Source organism: Urocitellus parryii, chromosome 4 (assembly GCF_045843805.1).
Source record: "Urocitellus parryii isolate mUroPar1 chromosome 4, mUroPar1.hap1, whole genome shotgun sequence".
Classification (NCBI taxonomy): domain Eukaryota; kingdom Metazoa; phylum Chordata; class Mammalia; order Rodentia; family Sciuridae; genus Urocitellus; species Urocitellus parryii.
Genome location: NC_135534.1, coordinates 133266742 through 133289937, shown reverse-complemented (window position 1 = coordinate 133289937; position 23196 = coordinate 133266742). Strand labels below are relative to the sequence as shown.

At 38.4% G+C, this 23196-nt stretch overlaps 1 protein-coding gene across 7 annotated transcripts in view; it reads left to right on the top strand.

Annotated features, from left to right (window-relative positions):
* The first annotated feature begins 335 nt into the window (after positions 1 to 335).
* Positions 336 to 23196, top strand: part of LOC113186545 (TLE family member 4, transcriptional corepressor) — a 132211-nt gene continuing 109350 nt past the window's right edge. For 4 of the 7 annotated variants that reach the window (XM_026394015.2, XM_026394014.2, XM_026394011.2 and 1 more), the window contains exons 1-4: positions 336 to 1180; positions 2021 to 2118; positions 3233 to 3296; positions 4431 to 4475. In XM_026394015.2, coding sequence (XP_026249800.1) covers positions 1136 to 1180; positions 2021 to 2118; positions 3233 to 3296; positions 4431 to 4475 — 252 coding nt within the window. In that variant the 5' untranslated portion in view covers positions 336 to 1135. Of the gene's footprint in view, positions 1181 to 1645; positions 1724 to 2020; positions 2119 to 3232; positions 3297 to 4430; positions 4476 to 23196 lie in introns of those variants that run through there. The other 3 variants (XM_026394016.2, XM_026394013.2, XM_026394012.2) reach the window with 1 other exon arrangement.

The following is a 23196-nucleotide window of genomic DNA, read 5'->3' as shown; positions in this document are numbered from 1 at the left end:
GCACGGTTGGCTCCTCCTCCCTGGCTTACCATTTGTCAGCAGTGAAATGATGGGCAGTAACACAGAACGGCGATTAATGTTCAGCCATCTCTGATTGGTTGCTGAAGACGCCTACCGTGCCCGGGGAGGGCGGGGCGCTTGGAAAGCGCCCCAGAGCAGTCGCTTGGCCGGCCGGTGATTGTAGTCAATCTGGCGGGCTATTCAGCCACGGTCGCTCGGGGAGGACTACATCTCCCGGGATGCTTCGCGGTCCCTCCGCGGAAGGTTGTGAATATGTATCAGAATGTTAATGATTAGCTGCTGCTAAATTTGGTCAAAGAAGTCACCTACACAGAGCGTGTTGTTAGAGCTGTTCTGAGCGGGTGTTTGGGCTGTTGGCTGCTTTCTACCCCCTCTCTTACACACTTGTATATTATTTTGAGGTGGTGTTCGCAGAGTTTGAAAGGAGAGAATTTTTTTAAAAAGCCGCAAGCTTTTCACTCTTTATTTTTATAATCCCCTTCAATTTGGGGTTAAAAAAAAAAAGACAAGAAAACAGGAAGGAAGAAAAATAAGGAAATGAGATGTGGTAAAAGAAGCTAAAAGGTGCCTTTTAAAAGATCGTTGTTCTGAACTGAAAAAATCTCCAGAGAAACCAAAAAAGCACCGCCGAGACCTCTTCCGAACCAAAGGAGTTTGTGTTTGCTTTTAGGGAAGAAGAGAGATCATTCATTCGGAGGAATAACAGCCAATTAAAAGACAAATAAAAAAAAGTTTGGAGTGGGACGCAGAGCGAGCGGGCGGCGGTGCCGGCGGGCGGTGGGCGCGGAGCTCGCACTTTCCCGGCCGCAGCGCCGGGCTCGGCGGAGCGAACGTCGGAGCGTTGCCGCGGGAGACGCGCGCCGGACAATGCCCGTGGCGGGCCAGTGACGCCCGCGGGGAATGCGGAGCGGCCCGGCCGCCGGCACCCAGCCGCAGCGCGTTCCTACCGCCCGCGTCACGCGAGACCCGGCGGGGACCGGGACCGCCCGAGCCTCCCCTCGGACCCGGCCGTCCGCCGTCACTACCACCACCTCCACCACCGCCTCTTCCTCGGGGCCATTAAAGCCAATGAGCCGCGCGCCTCTGCCTAGCGCAGCCAACTAAATCGGTTTGGATGATTCGCGACCTGAGCAAGATGTACCCGCAGACCAGACACCCGGTGAGTGCGGCGGCCCAGGCGCGGGTGCGCCGGGGGATTCCCCGCGTCGCCCCCCTGCGCGCCGAGTTGTGTCTTTTGGCCGGAGGGGCGTGGAGAGCTGCCCGAAATGGGCACTAGGCTCCCGGGGCCGCCCGCCTACCACCAGGCCGCCACCACCCCTAACCTCCCCGGCTTGGTGGCACTCTCCGAAGGGGTGTAGAGAGGCAATTGAGTTGTGGCCATTTTCTTATTGTTGTCTTTGAAGCCCCTGGAAGCCGCGCGGAGCGGTTTGCCTTCTCCGCGCCGCGACTCCGGGGGGAGGGGGGAGGGGGCGTTCAGCTATGAAGGAGGCGCGACTCCACGCCTGGGCGGAGAGGGCGCCCTCGGCGGCGGCGCTGCTGGGCCGGCTGCGGCTCCGGAGTGCGGGGCGCTGGCCCCTCGCGCCGCGGGCCCCCGGGGCGAGTGAATGAGCCGCGAGGGTGGCAGCTGAGCCTTGCTGCCCCCGACTGACCGCGGCCCGACGCCATGGCGCGAGTCCCCCCGACGGGCCAGTTTCGATTCCGGGTGGGGAGGCAGTGGGCGCGGCGCGCCGGCCCCCCGGCGCCCGCCGTTGGCCAGGGAAGGGAGCCCGGCTCAGACCTGACGGGAGCGGGTGGCCGCGCGCCGCGTTGGGGGCTACCCCGAAACCAGCCCCTGCTGGGCTGAGGGGGCGACCAGAGTGGGCGGGAGGAGACTTTGGATCATGTTCAGCCTGCCTTTGCGATTAACCCCCACCCCCTGCCAGCGCCGCTCGGAATGTTTTCTCCATCTCTGCTTCGCCTGTGATGTGGGCTAATTAAATATTTTATTGTTGTTCTTTAGGCACCGCATCAGCCTGCTCAACCCTTTAAATTTACAATTTCCGAATCCTGTGATCGGATTAAGGAAGAGTTTCAGTTTTTACAGGCTCAATACCACAGGTAACGATATTGACTTTAGCTGATCCTCCTGTTTGCTTAGCTCTTGTCGTCTACCCCCCGCATACACACACAAACACCCTCCTTCCTTTTTTTTTTTTTTTTGGCCTCCACAAAGGTATTATTATCATTTTTTTCCACTCTGGGCAGGGGAAAGGCATGTCAAGGCCTTTTTTCCTTTAGGCAGGTGTAAAGAAATTAAGCGTATCTTTTTTTCTCCCATTAAAAAGAAAAAAAGAAAAGGAGGCAGAACAATCGAAACTGGGGAGTCTTGGAATATGCTGAGACAAAACTTTCCATATTGATTTGTTGGAGCCAGGAGAATGGAACGTTGAGAAGATTCTGAGGCCTTTTGACTTCCTTGGTTCTTTATTACTCTAGGCTTGAATCCTTCTTACTTCTTTTTGCTATTCCTCCGAATAGCCAAGAGCTAGTGAGCGATTTCATTACTTTGATGCTGAACAAAATGTTTTCATCTTAGAGGCGATTATTAGACCTAGAGTGCCTTTGAGACATATTTCTTTTGCTGGCTTTTTAATGATGCATAATTTTTATTTCATAAATTCAAGAACTAAAAACAAGTCACTGAACCAGATCAACACTTTGCCCCTGGGTGGTGGTATTCAACTTCTCTGTGTGTTTTGGAGGGAAAAAACAAGACATCATTCATAAGACTCCTTGATTCATATTTTCATTAATCTCTTCATGCAACATTAAAGAAAAAAAACTTCTTGTGAAATTTGGGAGGAATTATTTGTATGTTTATGTGTAGTCATTACTGATGTTTATTTCCTTGTTCTTGTTTTATTAACTGAATTTAATGAACATTGAATTCTGGATGAAGTTCCAGAAATAAATTGACTCGAGGGTTTATTTCTTCAAAACTTATTTAAAAGGTCAAAAAGAAAAACCCACATTTGATCCTTACTGAAGGGACATACATGTTCAGGCTGGTTCTAGTCTAACCTTTCTTTCCTCCCTTTCATAATGAGGTGATTTTTAAGATTGTTGATTTGGTGTTTGTAGGTGAGGATTTAGAGGAAAGCATGTGTATTTAGATTTGAAGGATGTAAATTAAGTTCTACACTGTACTTAGATTTTCCTATGTCTCAAACAGTCTGAAGCTGGAGTGTGAGAAACTGGCCAGTGAGAAGACTGAGATGCAGCGGCATTATGTCATGGTAAGAAAACTATCACAGATTCAAAGTGTCTAGTAGTTTGGGATACAAAAAACGAGACTACGTTGAAATTGCTAGAGGCTTCAGGATAGATCACAGTGGCCTTGCCAGTGTAGTTGAGGTTGTGGGAATGTGAACATTAGTAACCTGTAATTCTAGGATGTTAGAACTTGCTTTTGACAACCAGCTTTGATTTGAATTTTCAAAAAGTTCAATTGCATAGGGTATAATTTTCTGTGCTTTGTTTTTACAAATTGAAACAAAACAAAACAAAACCTCATTTATGTTTTGTTCAGTTGCAAGCAAAATGTTTTTGTTAGTGGTTTTCTTTGTTGTTTTATTGCTCTTGCTCCAAACAATTTTAACCAGTTTTTCTATGTACTCTTATAAAATTTTAATGCCTTATTTTCAAAGAGTGATGGCTTAGACACTGAAACTATTCTCTAATTTTTGCCTCATTATTTGTTACTATTATGTGTGCATTTTTGTGTGTGTTTTCAATTTCTGTAGTGTTATATTGGTTTGAAAAGTGTTGATTTGTTCTGCCAGAATTTCTGTTATGCCAGTTACAATACATGTTCAAAAAAATTAGATCTGCTTTTACAAAAGTATCATGAAGCATATTTTTAAGATTGTTCCAAAAGGCACCAGAGTGATGCATTAATTCATTTTCTCTCAAGCTTTTTGCTTTGAATGTGTGAATGTGAGCAGTACCCTTAAAATGAGAAACAACTCTTCAGTAATAGTACCTTTTCTAATCATTCAGCGTTTGTACAAGACAAAATTTCTGCTGTACTTAGGAGTTAGTCGTATGGTACTGAATTATCAGATTTTTTTTGATTCATCTGCTTATGATGTATAAAATAATTGCTGCTAAGAATGCTGTGTTTGAACATTAATTTTTTTTAGTTTTGAGTTGCTGTCTTAGAGTCTGTGTCTTAAGGTGGCTTTTAGCTTATTAGGCTAAAGATAGTAATTGGGCATCTCTTTGACTTATTGGCATAAGAATTAGAGATCTTTTGGTTACATTAGGCTTTTATGTTTGTTGTTTGTTTTGAACATACTTGGGGCATTTTGAACACGAGGCAGATTATTTGATGAAAGGCACAAATTTAATTGCTTTTCCTTCTTTGACAGTATTATGAAATGTCCTATGGGTTGAATATAGAAATGCACAAGCAGGTAAGTTATTATTTCTTTATAACCATTTTAAATGAGTAATACTGATGCACTTTGGAAACAAAATTTTGTTTTGTAGTTTTCTGCACATTGTTGTGGCTACCTGTATTTTAAAAGACTGGGTATTGGAGAGAACATTATTTTTTCACAAGTGCTTCCCCATCTTTCGTCTGCATTAACCTAATTTTAAGCATTTAAAATATCTTTACAAAATCTGAATACAGATTAAACTTTGTTCATTTTCAAGTCTGGATGCTAAATTTTAAAATATATCTTTATCTTTTGAGAGACTTGCTTTATGTATTTTGGTCATTGCAAACATGTCATATAGAAAACCTTTTCTTTGAAAATTATTGAAAAGTAAAATTATAAATTATATATAGTCTTCATTGGCTTGGTGTAAAAGAATAGATACAGGGTGAGCAGGGAGGGTAAAAATGGAATCTGTGGAACTACAAAAGAAATTGATGTAAAATCCTTGTATTGGTCCCCTGAGGCTACTTAGTTGGGTCTTACCAGGAACTGTAACCATTACTTCCAAATTTGTACAGAGTAAATGAGCTTGATAGGAGGATGTGATAATGTTCAACACTGGGTCTTGAAATCTAGCAATTAGTTCAGCCAAAAAAGGGTGGTGGTGGGGGGGAGTTTATGATTAGTTGAAAGCATTGAAATATGTGACTCAAATAGGCTTTTTTTTTTCTTTTTTCTTTTTGCAGGAGAGCAAATGAAATAAATGGTTTACATGTTCTAGACAAACGATACTGTGTGTGTGTGTGTGTGTGTGTGTGTGTGTGTGTGTATATAAATATGTATACATGTCTGTATATGTGTATATCATGTGGGAGTAGTAATTCCTTTAGGAAAGTATTTATTTTTAGTGGTCTGCTAGTGAAACTGCCTCAGGTCTCATTAACCATTTCAGAATAGGTGTGTATATGTTTGCCTGCTGAGAAAAAGACAAGAGAAAAGTTCATGGTCTTTCTTATTTATGGTCAAGGTGATTTTCATTACCTTCTAAGTTTAGAAATGATGAAATGACCATATATCATTTAGTGTATCTTTAAAAGATGACTGATAGACAGTATAGGCAATCATAGTATTTGAAAACAAAAATTTGAGGAAAAAATGTGATATTACTTACACTGGGGACTTTATTTTGGATACTCTTTTACTTTGCTATTTGGTTATGCCAATATTAGCATTATAATATAGTTTTCCAGGTGTTAAATTCTTATTTTGACATCTTTACCATTTTTGTTTAGATTAGTAATATAAATATCTCCTGCTTAAACAAAATCCATTCAAGCTTATGGATGGACTTAGCTCTACTTTACAGCAATAAATTACATGAGAGATATTGTTTGTTAATCATGCATTTAAGGTTTGGATCTTGTACATGTCTTTTTTGTTGTTGATGGTGGTGTTCCTCAGTCCACCCCCTCCTCCCAGGATTAATTAAAGATCAAACCAGACTAATGTCCCTTTATTTCTCCTTCTGTACCTTTTTTACCCTAACCACTTAGTTTTCAGATCCCCTTGTACCACTTTTGTTTCTGAAGAGCACATAGCTTGTATTTCTATATGTATGTATTTCTTTTTGTTGGTGGGTTTGTGAGATCCCTTAATTTTACACATTATACCTCTATAATTCTGTCATCTTCTTGTCCAGCTGGCCTCAAATGCTATCCATTTAAAATTGAGAAGAGAACATTTTCCCTTTTTTTCTCTTGCTTTTAAATTCAATCATATCAAGAATCCTGAGGGCAGTTTATCACATTATGAAATACAGACAGCCCTGCAAACCACCTACTTATTATATTTTCTTTCTTTCTCCCCTTAAGCACAGAGGCATATCTGTCTTTATTTGTTTTCCTAGGCAGACAGTCTTAGTTCCTCTTAGCCTCTCTTCCAGATGCACTCACTGGATACCCTTGTAATGGAAAGCAGCAATAATGCAGGGAAGTTGCCCTGCAGCATAATTGGGACCGTTCTCAGGATCGGGTTAGGCTTATTCACTTATTAGATTTGTGTCTCAAAGGGTTCAAGAGTATGAGTCCCAGGAGTCCTTGGAAGTACCTTAGTAATTGGTGGCCCTGATATTTGAAACCTTTGTGTATTTTTTGGTTAACGTCCCTGTTCTTTATGGCTGCAGTCAGCCACAGATTATTTATTTTTAGTGAAAATTTTCACTAAAACAGAAAATGATGGTTGTGATGGAGTCATGACTCTGTGACTTAGCAAATTGATAAAAAGAAAAGTATGAAACAGTGACAAGGGGAGAGGGGCAAACATTTCTCCTCCCTCCCCTTTGGTGTGATGCTCATCATCAGCCACCCTGTGTTGATTCTGATAGAGAACTATAAAGTGAAACCTATGGGGAATTTGTCATTCTGAAATGAAAGCTAATGTAATTAGTACCAATTAAAGTACATTTAGTAAATTGGATTTAATCTTAATTAAGCCTGCATAATGTTGCCAATTTTTAACAATTATGTTTGAGAACATAATTAATTTAAATTTTGGTAACTGAGTAAATAGCATTAGTCTGGTAGAATTAGTGGATTTTTTTCTTTTTAAAGGGAAATTCAGTGACATGACATGGAATTGGAGCATAAAATATGAATCTAATTTCTGGTAATCTTTAGTAGGATTGATAGAACTGAGCAGATGAATCTGGAAAGCAACCAGAAAAGTTAGGGTGAAGTATTCTAAGCTATAATTGGAATTAATGCTTCACCACTGTCTTAAGTTCTATTGTGAAAATGAAGATGATAAATAGTACATGGTTAAAATGGCATGTTTCATTATGATGTCTTCAAAATGGAATTTTTAAAAAGTGAAAGAACATTGGCTTTTATTCCTTAAGGATTTCCCTTAAGTGTGGGGTTTTGTTTTTTGTTTTGGATGAGTCAGGGTTTAGTTGTTACTACCTTTTGCTGATTGTTCTTTATAAATATAGTGTGGCTTCTAAATGGGTCAGCCACTATGGACAGATCAGAGTGATGCATGCACTTGATACATTACTAAATGCTGCTTGTTTGCATCCTTCACCTGTAATTAAAAGACGGCCTCCCCAATGGAATCTGACAGCAGTGGTTACCACTCTAAAAAGTGAATATTGGATGTAGATTAGGAGCAATGGGTATGTGAATTCAACTTATGGAAATTAAACAGATGACCATGCTATATTTGAGAGTGAGAGTATCTCTGGTTTTCTGTAGTCTGAGGTCTCTTTGCTTCTAAGTTTTTATTATGTTTAGTATATGAATTTTAGAAATGATTAGAAAATTTTAGAAATCTGTAACACTTAGAATCTAAAAGTGAGTGCTACACATTTATATATAAATATATATTTATGTGTATGTAGTCTCTGTGTTTGTGTGTATTATTTATTTAAAATCAAAGCAGGAAAACTCCTGTTTCACTCCAGGCCATGTAAATTTTATTACAAGACGGGCCACAACCATTTGAGTGCTGCTAAAATATTAATTGAATAGAAATGAAAGGGCCTTGCCAGCTGATAGGATATCATAATCATAGCCTCTTTGGTCGATGGTAAATGATGATAAATGACATTAGGAACCTTTTAGCAAACTGTAATAACTACAAGGAGGGAAGCAGTATGGATTTGCATTATATCTGATACCCTCTAGTACCAAGTGGATTGCCAATACTGCTTGTTTAGCATTTTCTAAGGGCAATAGGATATTGATTTCTGACTTACAAGGAACAGCTCTATTTTCACCATTGAAAAGTATTGCAGGTTGTTAAGAAGAAATTGACTTGAAGAGGCCGACTGCTGCCCATCATGGAGCAAATAAAGCAAAACTGCCGAAGCATGGTGGAGCAGCGAGACGGGCCCTCAGCAATTTGTTGCTATTAATTTACCATGCTCGACAGCAAATCAATCGGCATCTACTTCATCTGCTGGAGAAAATGCTGTCCAGGGCAGATAAAAGGCTCGGCATGGTACAGAGAATAGACTGGATTGGCCAAAAGGAGGCTGCAGATAATGTGTAAATAAGTGAAATCAAGGCCACTGTTGCAGAGGAAGCTGTTGTTAATTAGGTTGGTGCTTTTTAGTGAACTATTTTAGAAAGCAGCTGAGGATTTGGAAAATAAGGGACTTATTGAGGTTTAAGTAATATATGACTGGCATGACATTCCAGCCTTGAGTATACTTGATTCAAGGATGCAGTAAATTTATTTGGGGGCAGTGCTTGCAGTGGAAGTCAATTCATTTAAAGTTCGATTTTGACCAGATTTTTCCTTAAGATAATTTTTTTGAGGGGAGCATTACCAACTTCTTGCACATGTCTTGTCTTGGAAGAGTACACGGAAAAGCAGGTATTAAGAGTATATAGGCAAAAAACGGTTTTTTACGTGGTGATTTTCTTTTCAGAAATGGATGTGTTTGAATTCTTGTATATTAATGAAAGGGAACTATTATCAAATGTGGATTCTTCTACTGAAAGTAACCCACAAACCAGTGAAAGTTTTGCTATCTTAATTTCGCTTTGTTGTGTAAACAGAATAATCTAGAGGGGCTGAACAGTGGTGGATACCACTGGATTGCACAAATCTCAAAAAGATAAGTGAAATTTTGATGAATGTATAGATTCTATAAAAAGTTAGAAGCTGAGTTTGTGTTTGATATGGGTTTTTTTTTTTAAGATTTAAAGCCACCAGTCAAAACACTACTTATCCTCTAATAATATTCCACAATTAATATTAACCAAATGGAGGTTTTTGGTGGCATTTTTTCCCTCTTACTTCTCATTTTGTTATTTTAGGTTAGGGGACAAACTTCACTTTCTTCACTAGATGTATGTGGATTTTAAATAATATCTGTCCCCAAACTGTCACAGGGTCTAGCATTAGGTGGTAGCTCTCGGCAAGACCCAGTGAGCTGTCTTATTAGTTGTCACAGGCCCTGAAAGAGAAGCAGATCTAGAGGAGGAAATGCAGCCTACCAGAGTGTGTATATATGTTAATGGGAAGTATTTTCTGAGTACTGTGTATTTCCCCTTTTCACATATTAGATTCTTAATGTCTTTCTTGGGGGTATTATAGGAGAATATCTGTCGATTTTTAACTTAAAGCAGTGATTATTGAGTAGAATTAGAGTTTTCTTCCAGTGGAAGGGAACATTTATTATATATCTGGCATGTGCTCGCCATGGATCTGGGCATAGTGCCAAAATTCTTTCTTTTACTTCTTACAGTGACCCTAAGAAAGGGATTATGTCCTGTCAAAAGGTGATTAAACAGGGTCAGATTTGTAAAAGGTGATATAGTTAATGTGTAGTAGATTTACGACTCAGATGAATTTACCTGGGAGGTTGTCTCTTGGAAGATGTCACCCACGAAGTATAAATTTAGACCCCAACTCATTCCTGGAATGAGGAAGCCCTGGGGGGCTGGGATAGCCTCTCAGTTTATCCTTGAGCCCCAGAATTTGGGGCTTATACCCAGCACCCCTGAGTGAGGGGGATTTTCTCTGAAGGCCTGGAGTCTAGGACTAGAAGGCTGCTCTCAGTGGTTGAAAGGGGAGGGTGGCTTTTACTCTTTCCCACATGTGGGCTAAGAGGGCTGCTTACTTATCAAAACAATTTGTTTCCTCCCTAGGCAACCTATTTCTCATTTGTTTACAAACTTGTTCTTCTATTTAACTTTTATCTTTTCCTTGTGGTTTCTAAGACTATGCCTAAAGACAAGGGGCTGTTTGTTAATCATCATCTTGTGGGTTTTGAAAGGAGAAGCTGGGAGGGGAAAATGTGATGTTTTGTGGCCTCTTTGTAGTTCAGAAAGAAGTTCATAGATGCAGGAAATCACAACTCAAACTTTTAAATGAAGGCAGATGTTTTGCTTGTAATGTCAAAAGAATTTCTTTGCAGCATTTAAACAAGGAATATTTCCTTCTAATGCCCCTCAATCCCTGCTACATATTATTTATCATTTTGATAAGTAAGTTCTTTGTATCTTAGTAGGTAATATTGCTCTGAGTAGTTTGGACTGATGGACTAAAGACGGAGCTGCATCTTTAGGAAATGTTTCTGTAGGCTTGAGGAAGGTAATAGTACAGGACCATTGTTTTTCATGTTTTTTCATTTACTCTTTCCTAGAATTTTGTTTTTTTCCTCTCTGCACTATGTACCAAGTCAAGGAAGCCAGTTGGGAATTTAGTGTTAGAAATGCGCATTTGGAAGTTATTTGTGCCTTTTTGTAAAAATACTTTTTAGTTGTTGATAATCCTTTATTTTATTTACTTATTTATATGTGGTGTTGAGAATCTAACCCAGTGCCTCACACATGCTAGGCAAGCACTTTACTGAAGAGCTATAACTCTAGCCCCTGTTTGTTTTTAATGAGGGAATTTTTAATGTCTTTGATGTTACTTGATAATCTGGTTTGTCACTTCTGGACAGCAATAGAGTTATTTAGTGGCCTGAAAGAGAGTGAAAGACATGTGATTTCTAGAACATACTTTCCTCGATTCCTTCCCACACTGTTGAAAAAAATTGCAGTTATCTGGCAGTGGTGACTTATCTAGTGGTCTTAAAAAAGGTAAGTTATTGTTGCAATCTATGAGAAGCAGCAGGCTATATATTTCAGCATAGGCAACTGAGTACTCTGATAATGACAGTTTGCAAGGTTTATGATTTGTCAGAAGTAAGTACACTGTAAACAGTTTACAAAATTATTACTTTGTGGGGGAAGGGCCTCAGAAGTTTAAGTCAAAGTGAAAGTTAGAGCTGTTCTGATTTTGCTGTATTAACAACGGTCAGTGGTAGTTGCTTTCTTTCTGTAAAGGGGAATAGCTGGCATTCGTCACTACAAATCTATATATCCTCTCTGTTTTCATTGGAATTAACCCAGTGTTGGTGCCAGGCACTTGCCATCTCTGTGTCAGTGAGCCAAAACTTAACCTCAAAAAGGTGCAGTATGTAACCTTTCCTCTGTCCAGGGGCATAAACAGACAAGGTGTGGATTTTCTTAGCTGGCTCATCAAAGAATAATACTCCAGGACATGTATGAGGTACTCTGTCCTCTGGTGAGTAATATTATCTTGTCATCCTTTTTGAAGATTTTGCTCACATACACTTCAAAATTTATACTGTGGGGAGAGCATCGTCTACATTTCACAGAATGAAAGGATAACTTCTTCTCTTGTGGATACCAGATTATTTCTCTGACCTGGACTGATTGTGGTGCACTTGAATCTGCAGAGCCCTGTTTTTTGCAGGCAACCTAGGCAAAAGAGCTGTCAGGGGAAGGAAGAAGGATATTGGCTTTCTGATTTCTTAGCAGACTTCTTTTTCTTTATTGTAATCAAGTTTCATTTGTTATTGTTTTTTTAAACTGCATTCTGCTTCTGAAGGTTTGTGGATTCTCCTAGTTACAGAATTTGGAAAGGCAAGGAAATATAACTAGGAAGAATAGTGATAGTAGAAATTATAAGCATGAGTACTCTGTAACACCCTTTCTTTACAGAGAGCTTAAAGTATTTTATATGTTCTCCTTAATCTTCTTGATGTTCCTGTAAAGCAGGTAGCAAGCTTGGATCCATGTATTTATTTAAATAGCTTCTGTCAGTGAAGTACCCGACAGTTTGCCAAGCAGTGTCATTCCACTGGCCTCCTTTAACAGATGACACTGAGGCTTAAGGGCTTAAGAGACTAGCCCAGTGTCACAGTCAGGGAGGATCAGCATGTGGGCGGGGATACCACAGTTCACTTAGGTTGGTGAATATGCGGGAGGTCACATAGTGAGAGTCACTGACAGAAGAGGAAATAGTAGATTTCTTGTGTTCCCTTCCAGAGCTTCCTTCACTGACTGTGGCTGTGTTCAAACAGCAGACAATGCACTTGTTTCTGTGATGCTCTTAGCTTTCTGCAACTTGAGGAGCATGGTAATGCTACTGGCAGTCCAAGGGTATTACACTGTCATCTCTAGTGAGAGATCTGATCTGTGTGTTTGTGTTTGAAGTACAGCTCCTCCCTCTACTTCACTCTACCCTCCAGTGCCAGTGCCCTGTCCAAAAGGAGTCTGGGATCTGCAAATTGAAATATAAAGCCAAGTTCCACTTTTAGCAAAGCATTTAATAAAACTGTCTGCTCCCTCATTCCTAAAATGTACTACTCAAACATACTTTTCTAGCTGTATACTAATTTATTATTGCCTGTCTCCCCCTCCAGCTAGAATGGAGCTTCATAAGAAATAGGTTTTTTTTTTTTTTTTTTTATTGTTTTTGGCTTTACGAGTGCTGAAAACTGTCACAAAGTTAGGTCTTGGCACTCATGAAATATTTGGTGAATAAGGGAATATTTGGATTCATGCAGAGCGAGGCAAAAACATCTGTGTGATTTAATGTTTTCAAGGTTGTATTGAAGTTGCAGGATAGAAAACCAGTGCTAAATCTTTAAGTATACTGAGGCATGTGTTACCTACTGGGTAAATTTGTGGAAAATGACATGGGAAAATAGGAAGTAAAAGCAACTGAACTTGGGTATCTTTCAGGAATGAGTTAGGATAGTTAAAGTAGAATATATATATTTTGGCATGCTGAGTCTGCCTTTTTAAAGATAAAAATATAAATCTTTCCTAACTGAGTTTAATAAATTCAGTTTGAACATCACTTTTATCACTAGTCAGAATTCTGAAGAATTCTTTGCTATTAATAGGTCTGTGTACATGTAGTTTGAAAGATTGTGGGGAGATTTTGATCTTAACTATACTGTGGTGTGTTTAGCTAACTTCCAAATCAGTAAAATGCAAGCTTCTAGTTCTTTTAAAGGGACAAGGAACTTTGAAGATGCCATAGCTTTTTCATTAATAGAGATGGCCTTGTGTTATTGAAGAGAGTCATAATATTAAGCAGTTTTAGAGAGCTTATTGTGCAGGTAATAGTTTACTTATTCTCAGAACATAATTATGAAATTACAGCATTGTTATTATTTATTTCCATTTTACATATGAGGAGCCTGAGGTACAGAGAGCTTAAATAACTTGTTTTGAGATCAGTCAGTTAAATAGATCCTGGATTTGATTCAAGGTCAGAATGCTGGTGTGATAAATGCACCTGCCTAATTCCAAATTCTGTTTGTAATACTATACTGCCTTCCCCAAAGTACTTGACCAAGTAAGGAGCCTCAGATTATAATTCTGTCCTTGCTAATAACCAGTGACATGAGATGAAAAGCACCTTATCAGGGCCTTACTTTTCATAGCTTAAAATTTGAGTATCAGTGAATGCTTATTGCTTTTAGACTATTTTGATCTAACATGATAGTGAACCAGAATTAAGACTTGTCCTTTCTTTTTAGTCTCAGAAAGTTTCTTTTACAAGTTTGAGATTTTTAAATCCATAATTGCCTAATGGAACTAAAAGTAGAAATGTGTATTTATTAAGAAATTTTTATTTTAAGAAAGTACTTTCATATTCACTTTTCACTTACGCTTCAGTAATGTCAGTAAAGCATCCCTATCTTATGAATCAATAAAATGAGACTCAGATATTATGTGACAAAAGTTCCACAGTTAATTAGTAGATGATTCAGAATTCACCAGTTCTTTTAGGGCCGGTATTCAGGCTAAATAAAGTTGATGCAGAACTAGAGAGGTTATTGTAAAACATGTAATATAAATATATCCAAGATAAATTGTAATAACAGTGCTTTCTTTAAAGTGACCAGTTTATGTACTTTGTTGTGTATTATATAGCTTCTGAAAATTGTATGTTATAATGTGATGCAATAGTTTTCTTCTAAAGATGTGTGTGCAGAGGTAATATGTAGTCGTTTATTACCTGTTGTGTAATTAGCCCCTGGGATTAGTTATCCTTCCGGAATTCAATGTAGGTAGATGTCAGTTTCTCTAGCTAGGGTTTACCTCATGACACTTAGGATATCTGTATGCTTGAAATGGGCTTGACATCTCAAATCCTCAGGGCTTTCTTGCCTTGTCCCACTAGGAATTCTTAGAGAAGGTCTAGACTTTTCAACTTAGTTTATAATGAGTTTGTCATAAACAAGATTAAACATCTTGACCTTACTTATCAAGACCTGAAGAAATCTATTCTTTCCATGAAGTAGAAGCTCCAAAAAGGAAGAATGTGTTTTATTCATTGCTGTACCCCTAGTACCTGGAACATATTAGAGGAAATGAATGAATGAATGAAGAAAAGTTAAAGGAATGATTGTTTTCATTTTATTGTATATTCTACAGTATCCATAATTCTTGAGTGTCAGTTACCTCTATATAAGTTTTCTTTGGGAAGACTTTTAGGGAGGACTTGACTTTATTATGACCAGGAAGACTAGATGGGGTATTCACAGGTTGGAAGATCTTATCCCAATTCTGCCACAGGCCCTTGAACTGGTGATTAGCCATTTTAAAATATAGGTTTATATTCATTGCCGATGACTTATTTCTAAGGTAACTTTCAACTCTCTCATATGATTTAAAAATGATGAGTTTCAACAAAAGATCTATCCCTAATTTCATTGTTTGACATGAGAGACATGCCATTTCAGCAAGTTAAGGTTTAATATTATGTTATTTAAGAGAAAGTGTAAATTTTTTTTTCCCATTTAGGTAGAACATCACTTTGAGCAGTGTTAGACTTTTACACAGCTAAAATTGTCTTAATGTTACTAATGTTTAACATCCTAGAACTATCTGCTGTGGTGTCTTTGGTTGTCTGTTTGTTGAAGTTACAGCCACATCTTCCCAATTTTTTTCTAGGGTGAGAGCTTATTAGAAACTCTGTATAGTTACAAATTTTCCATGTGTATATCTTGGGTTAATATTAGTGATATTAATAACTGTTAAGATTTATTGAGTTACTAGCAGGTACCAGGTGATAACATGGAATGCTTTAGATATATTAATTTCTTTAATTTATAACCTTTTTGAGGAAGGCATCTGATTATCCATTTGTTGAAGTTACAGCCACATCTTTAGGGCTGTGATTATCAGACAAACACTAGTAGAATGTGTGGTAAAATATGAACTGATGAGTCTACTAATCTAGAGCACTTGTTTACCCAAATAAAATAAAATCATATCCAAATGAGACCATTGTAACATTGAAGTTTCATTGTGTACAGAGCGCATCAGCAGGCTATCTAGATATATTTAAAAAACAAAGACAAAACATACCATATTAAAGTGATCATGATGTAGGAATTCCAGTGGTTCAGATCTAGGACTCCGAAGCCAGACCAGCAAGGATGGGAAGAACTTGGTTTCAGTTATGACAGGGTGCTGTGCCTATGGAGGAGGAAGGAGTGAAAGAAGGAAGAGGAATAAATGAATGCCGCAGTCTGGCTGGGCACAATTCAGGAGCCACTTGTCAAAAGAAACGAACTTTATTTTTAGAACACACACACCACCACACCACACAGCTCCTCAGGAAAAACCCTCAGAGCCCAACTGCCACCACCAGCTTCCCACAAGACTCTCAACCTCCCCCACTCCTCCTGCTCTTGAGGCCCATTGGCTGGGTTGGTGAGCGGAGACAAAAAAGTCCCCCAATGAGCAGCTCCGTGGTCTGAAAGGGCGGGAAACAGCCCAATGAGCATCACCGCAGAGGAACAAATCAGTTGGCAGCTAGAAGTTTGCTGGGGCCACTGTGAGCCAATCATCAGCTGGCAGCTGGAAGTTTGCTGGGGCCCCTTCGGCTGTGGCTCTCAACAAATGAATGAATTTGTTGCTCCTTAGACCTTCATATCATGGCTTTCTTTTCATCTCTTCTGCAAGATCTGTGCTCTTGCTAAGAACTTTAAGGATTCTTTTCAACATGACCTCTGAACTTACATTCTATACCCAGAGCATAACATATTTTTCCAGGAAGTTCTTTGTGGGCAGTGGTTGTAGGAACTGTTCATTTAAGGAAGGCAATCGATTCTTGTATGAGTGTATGAGTTTCTGTGAATCATTTTGCTTGATTATCATCATTACCTTTATATTGATTTAATGAAGTTTGTAAATGATTTTAGTTTTTACTTTTTGCTCTTTATAGGATTTTTACAAATAAAGATAGGGACAGAATCCTCTAAATTATTCATTACCCAGTGAAACTGTGCTTTAGTCGTTCTTTTCTCTTGTTTTTGGTTTTGCCAACAACTCTAGATAGGTTAGTGTTAAGAAATTTCAAGTAAACATGAGGCTGAGTCTATAAATGTCTTGAAAAACTACTGTGTTTCAAACGAAATCATGAATTCTCTTGCTCATTATGTCGCTGATGAGCTAAACACCAAAATTACAATAGATGCTTTAGTCATTGTGAATTATTTGTGTATGGCTAATTTTCTTCTCTTTTTTTCCCCCTAATGTGAGGCATACTCTGTATTTTAAAACTTCATCCTTTTAGATACTTGTCTTAAGCTGCTGTAGCTGAGTGATAGTAAGGAATGTTAAGTAAACATGAAATTAAAATGGCCATAGAGTATATTTTGGTAAACCAAAATATTGTTTGGTGGCATAAAGCCACATATCCAGTCCAAAAAAGAAAGCATGCAGAAATGTGGTTTTACTGTCTGTCATTCAGTCTGTTTCAACTGTCAGAAACATACGTTGCTTTATAGGGTGTTTTTTTTTTTTCAAGTCTGACCGCAGCTTTTAATTTCCTTCATTCTACCCACACCTTCTACCAATACTCTCATGTATCTAATGCTAGTTTATGGACAATTTGAATGTAATGACATAATCATCAACAAGCAAAAGGGTCAGAACGTGTGACAAAAGTATCCTTCCCTGGAAACTAATTATGAGTTCTGCGCATTTGGAAACTTTTACAATCATGACACAACAATTGTCTTTGTTCTTGGACTTCTCAGTTTAAGGTATATTGAGGGCTTTAAAGGTGTTTTTTAAGTACTTTTTCTCAAAAAAATGACATTTAAGAAAATTAATAATTTAAAGACATTTTAGAAAGCAAAAGAAAAAGAATCACCCATGGTTCTGCCACTGTATACTAAATGCTGACCAGGCAAAGGCCAAAGGCAGAAGCTTCGATGTGTCTCCATCATTAAGTGCTGTGGCTGGTGGAGATAATGCCCCCGTCATCAAAAGAAGTATTGGTCAAGATTAAAAGGAATAATGCATAAATATCATGTTTTTATTTCTTTTTAAATAATAAAAAAAGATGAAAACATAGACTTTCAAATTGTTTCAGGTATTTTGATAACCATGGCTTCTTCAGTTCTTTATGGACAACACATTCCTTCTAAATATTTTTTTAGGAGCCAGTCCTAATTCAATCAGTAACTTGTTTTGGGGAAATTATTTTAACTTTTCTGAGTCTCATTTCCTCATCTATAAAAGCAGCATGGGTAGAACTGGATTAATGCTTTTTATAAAATGATGGTTCCAGGGCCCCATAATGGAGGACTTGGGCATTGGAATTTTTCTAAAAGGTTCAGAGTGATTCTGATGCACAGCAGGGTTGAGAACTAGTGAACTTGAGGAGTTTTTCTGAAAATTTAATAAATATACAAATATTTGTAGGAAATTTATTAAATGCAAGTTAAAGAAAAACTCCACCAGGCAAAAAACACATTCATGAATTGTTGCTTACTTTTGTCAAATGCTTTTTAAAAAATCTGTTTAGATTAAAATAAATAAATAAAAACATGTTTAGCGTGTATATAATTTTGAACCTTGGCTGAGTTATACTTTATATTCCCTATTTGAGATCCCTTTTTCAATAAAATTAATTTTTATAGTTTGTGGTCCTTTATTTTTGTTTGCTGCAGCACAGCCCTTCAGACTCGAAGATGGTGCTGACCTAGGGGGAAACTGAAATGGGATTATCTGAAGAATTAATTTCCAGGCTTTTATTCACCCACTTGATAGTTTTATAACTGATTATTTAACTTTTCTAAATTAGCCAGAGAGGAGACGAAGGAATGCCCTTTTCATAGGGTTGTGTTGGAGAATTTTGTTTCCTGGAGGGAACTTACCTATCATCTAGAGTCTAAGGTAGTAAGAAATCATAGATTTGAGATTTAGGAGTGCTGCATTGAAATTGTACTATACTCAGAATGTAGTTGGTGGACTGGTGCATCTCTGTGAACTATTGCTTATAAATGGTGATGAGATAGGAGCTTGTAGCATAATATAAATGAATACATTACATCCTTCATGGACAGTGTCCTTTACAAAACAAAATTTAGGAAACCTACCTAGCCAAACCTAGCAGTTGTTGATTTATGTCCTGGCAGAAGCCCATTTTCTTCTTGCTGTTTGGTAACAGTGTGGGGCATGGCAACTTTCTGTATCACTGTTTTAAAATTTGTAATCAATCAAAAAGCTTATTAGGATTACTTACAAATTAGGAATTGACTAAAGTTCATAACATACAGTGTAACCTCAAAAATAATAATTTAAAATGCAAAGTGATATGGCATGTTGCAGCGTACTTAAGGCAGTTGACAGGGATTCACAGGTTGGAAGCTGAAAGAAGCACTGCGCTTGGTACTTTGGTTAATGTAAAATCCATTTAAGTTCTTCTTAAAGCAATTCTAAATTCTCAGAAAATTTTTGTCTTTCTTCTTTTTCTTTTTTTTTTTTCCACCATCTGCTGAATGGGAAGAATATATTTCAGTAAGTCTCACGGAACTTTTATTCTGTAGTCTTTAATTTCAGGACCATAATATATGCATTATCAGAGAAGCTTAAAAATTAAGCCTGAATTACCTCCTTCCCCCAGCCTGCTGATATTCTTTACTCTTTACTCCTATATATAAATTTTATTTTATCTAGAGCAAGTATCTGTATACCAAGAAAAGAGGAAGAGAGATCTTTGCCAGTAGCAAAGCATAAATACCAAGAATGTCTTTTCTGGGTCACAGTGCAAGAAAGTGGAGAAATAGCAAATTTCTGGGGGTTAGCCTGTGACCTCACTCCTTCCAGTCAATGAAGAGGCACTGTCCTCTGTTACTGTACCATTGAATCTAGTATCCTTTTGCTCCTTGGATCTGTCTCCAGCTACCTCTTGGACCCTGCAGCCCTTCTGCTGTATAAATTAGTGAGGGATGCTTTCTTAATTGAAAGATAGAAAAAGCCCTAAGCTTGAATCGATACCTAACAATACAGTCACTCAATTTGTAGCAGTATCTAATCTCTGTTCTGTCTTAAAACAGAACTACTTACTTACCTTAAGGGATTTTATTCATATGTCTTTCCTCATAAATATTTCTGAAAACTTGAACTGTGGCTATTTCCATTTTTTTCATGGTTGTAGAAATGGAGTTTGGAATCATTTGGGGGAGAGGTGGTTTAAGGTCTTTGCTCAACTAGATTAGAAATTAGCCAGTCACTCTGGGATTTGGCATTCTATAGTTGGATCATTCATAATAGATGTGTTTTTTAGAATGTTGGTCACTTGAGTCTTAATTCTTCCCATGCTTTTCCAAAACTGTTCCTACAGCAAACCTTGCCCATATGCCTATGACTTAGTATTTTAATGCCATAACTAGGCTTCACATTCTGGAATCATGAATTTCTTACTCTTCAGTTATACAAATGTAGTGAACCACCACATGTTGCTGGTCCTTCCTGTGCAGAGTATCTCCTTTGCTGTGACTATGGTCACCATGCTTGTCCTTATGCTAGAGTCTGTGTGTTCCCATATCTGTCTCTTGTCTACAGCCTTTGCTGCCTTCTCTCTCTCTCTCTTCCTATAGGGTCATTTTTAGGGGCTTTTCTTCGTACCTGAAAATCCTGCCAGTATTCCCAGAATGGCTCTACCCTCTACATCCATTTTACCCTTTTGTTTAGGTGGTCTCATCTATTCTGTTACGTAGGTTAATCTCAATATCTCTCTCTCTCTCTCTCTCTGTCTCTCAAATAACCCAGACCTCTCCGAGACTATTCTCATAGGTACTTAAATTCAACCGGTTCTAAAACTGACATCCTCCCCTGCAAGCTTGCTTGAGGTCCAGAGATCCTATCTGAGGAAATGCTAGCTCTATCCATCCAGTTTTTCAAGTTAGGAAACATTCAGGGGGAGGCAAGTGATTATTGCCCTCATGTCTTCTTCATTAGCTATACCCAGCCAATCATAAGGTCTTCTGGAATTTGTTCCCTGTTATTCCTACATATGTTTACTTCTCTTTAGCTATCTATGTCATCATGGTGACTTCATAACACTTTACTCTTCTTAGGCTGTATCTATAAAATGGGGACAAGAGTAATCCTTTTAAAATTGCTTTGAGCATTAAGTGAAGTATCTGGCACATTGCAAGCTCTCCATGAATTTTAGGGTGGATATCATGATCATAATCTAACTCTTCGTCACCATATTTAAAATGACTCTCACTATGAGTAATATAGTAATCTCCTAACTGGTCTAATCCAGCTGGAGATAAGCCTGATCTACTAGGCTCTTCTCGAGTTACTTCTTGAGCCTCATCTTGTGCTGTCGCTGCCACTGCCCCTTTCCCCTTTCATTCTTCCTCTTCTCTGAATTTATGGTACAGCAGGCTCTTTTTGAAATGGTCTTTCTTTTCCCTACTCTCTCTTTTGTCTCAGAATCCTTTCACCCTCATTTATTCAGGAAAATAGTCCTGTGTTAATAATTTAAAATACTGTCTATTTTATATATTTCTTCATCATCTTTATAAATCCTATCCCCTATTCGCTTTCAGACTAGGACACATTACGAGGAGGAGAGTAGTACACAGTTATTGAAAATTGGGTAATTAATATGATTTCCAAAGTACTTTCACCAAAACCAAAAGGTATTTCTCCCCTTCTAGGACTTCTCTGTGTCCCACCAGGACACTTATACATGACATATGTTATTGGGTGTATTTGGTCTTTTCCTGTTTTGGATTATAAGCACCTCAAGTGGCCAGGTGTGGTGGCGCATGACTGTAAACCTAGTGACTCCATAGGCTGAGACAGGATTGCAAGTTTGAAACCAACTTCAGCAAGGCCCTAAGGACATACAAAGCCCTAAGGACTCTGTTTCAAAATAAAATGTAAAAAAGAGCTGAGGATTTGGTCAGAGATTAAGCAACCCTGGATTCAGTTCCTGCTACCAAAAAAATAAAATACATACCTCAAGTTTTCAGATTCATTCTGCAGTCACTACTCTTTCTACCATAGTTTCTAGCTTAGAAGAGTAGCAGCCAGTACCTGAAAATACTTTGTTGAATTTCCTAAAACTGGAATGCTTTGGGAATTCAGTTTGCTCCTATTTGAAGTTAACTTTCATTCTCTTGTCTTTCCTCCTGTGGTATGTTTTGTGGATAAAAATCTCTTCTTTCACAGCCATTTAAACATAATTAGTGGCAAGAAGAGGGTAGACCACAGAGTGCACTGAAGTATCTTTCGCCATTTAGAGTTAGCATAGCTTTTCTAGTAATTGTCCTGGATAGATCCTTGCTGCCTTCCAAGTAAAGGACAAGCTCTTTAGTGTGGCATTCAAGACCATTCACAGTCTGACCCCAGTGGATCTTTTCCTACCCTTATTTTCCATTGTTTTTTGTTGTGTACACCCTTTGCTCTATCTTAATGGCTTTCAATCCTGCCTGCACATTAGAATCACCTAGGGATCTTTAAAATGAAATACTGAAGCCTGGGTCCCACCCTGGAGATTGTGAGTTAATGGGTGTGGGGTGAGGTCTAGCATCTGTTTGTGAAAGGTCTGCTGGTAATGGTGATGTAAAGCCAGGGCAAGAAACCACTGACCAGCCCTGTTTCCTACAGAATATTATTTCCTCTGAGAGCTTCTAGGAGAAAGGGTTCCATAGTCAGGGAAATTTGAGTAGTATTGCTTTTGATGTGCTTTTCTCCAAAGATGTAGAACTAACAGTATCAAATGAAAGCCTTTGAGATGTCCAATAGGAAGCAAAGCTGTTTAACTTGCAGAGGCAAAGTAAGGCCATCCAGTTAGAGAGTTCTTTATGTATATAGTACTTGTTACTAATATCTGCAAAATGTAATATAGAATATGCTTTGGGAGATGATGTTTTCAGCCACTTTTTTAAGTCACTTTATTTATCCTTGACTGATCATGTCATTCAAACCAGACTGGCCCCTTGCCCCAAAGTTCTCTTTTATCTTATTTGTAGCACTTCTGACATTCCTCTTCATGTGTTTGTGTACTTGCTTCTGTGTCTCCCTGTCCTTATGATGTGAGTGAACTCCATACAGTAGGGATTTACTTGTCTTCTGCACTTCACTCCTTTGTCTTCATTTAGCAATTAAGAGTCCAAATAGTCAGTAAGCACCTAATATTTGCTGAGTGGACAAAAAGGTGATAATACATTTATGATTTGGGCTTTTTTTTTTGAGGTACATGTGTTTTTTGAGGTACATGGAGATAAAATATGTCTTGTTGCTTCCATGGGTATATAGGTATTCTTAATGAGAACTTGTTAAAAATACAAAAAATAAATTGCTTGCATAATTTAAAGGCAGCTTGAAGTACAGTTGTCCCTCTATGTATCCATGGTTTTTACATCTGTGGATTTAACCACGGATTGTAAATATATGGAAAAATATCGTGTTAGTACTGAACATATACAGATTCTTTTCTTGTCATTATTTCTTAAAGAATATAATATACATATATCACATGTACTTTGTATTAGTTATTATAAGTAATCTAGAGATCAGTTGAAGTATTTGGGAGGATGTGTAAAGGTTCTGTACAGTACTGTACCATTTCATATGAGGGACTTGAGCATGGTCAGATTTTGGTATCT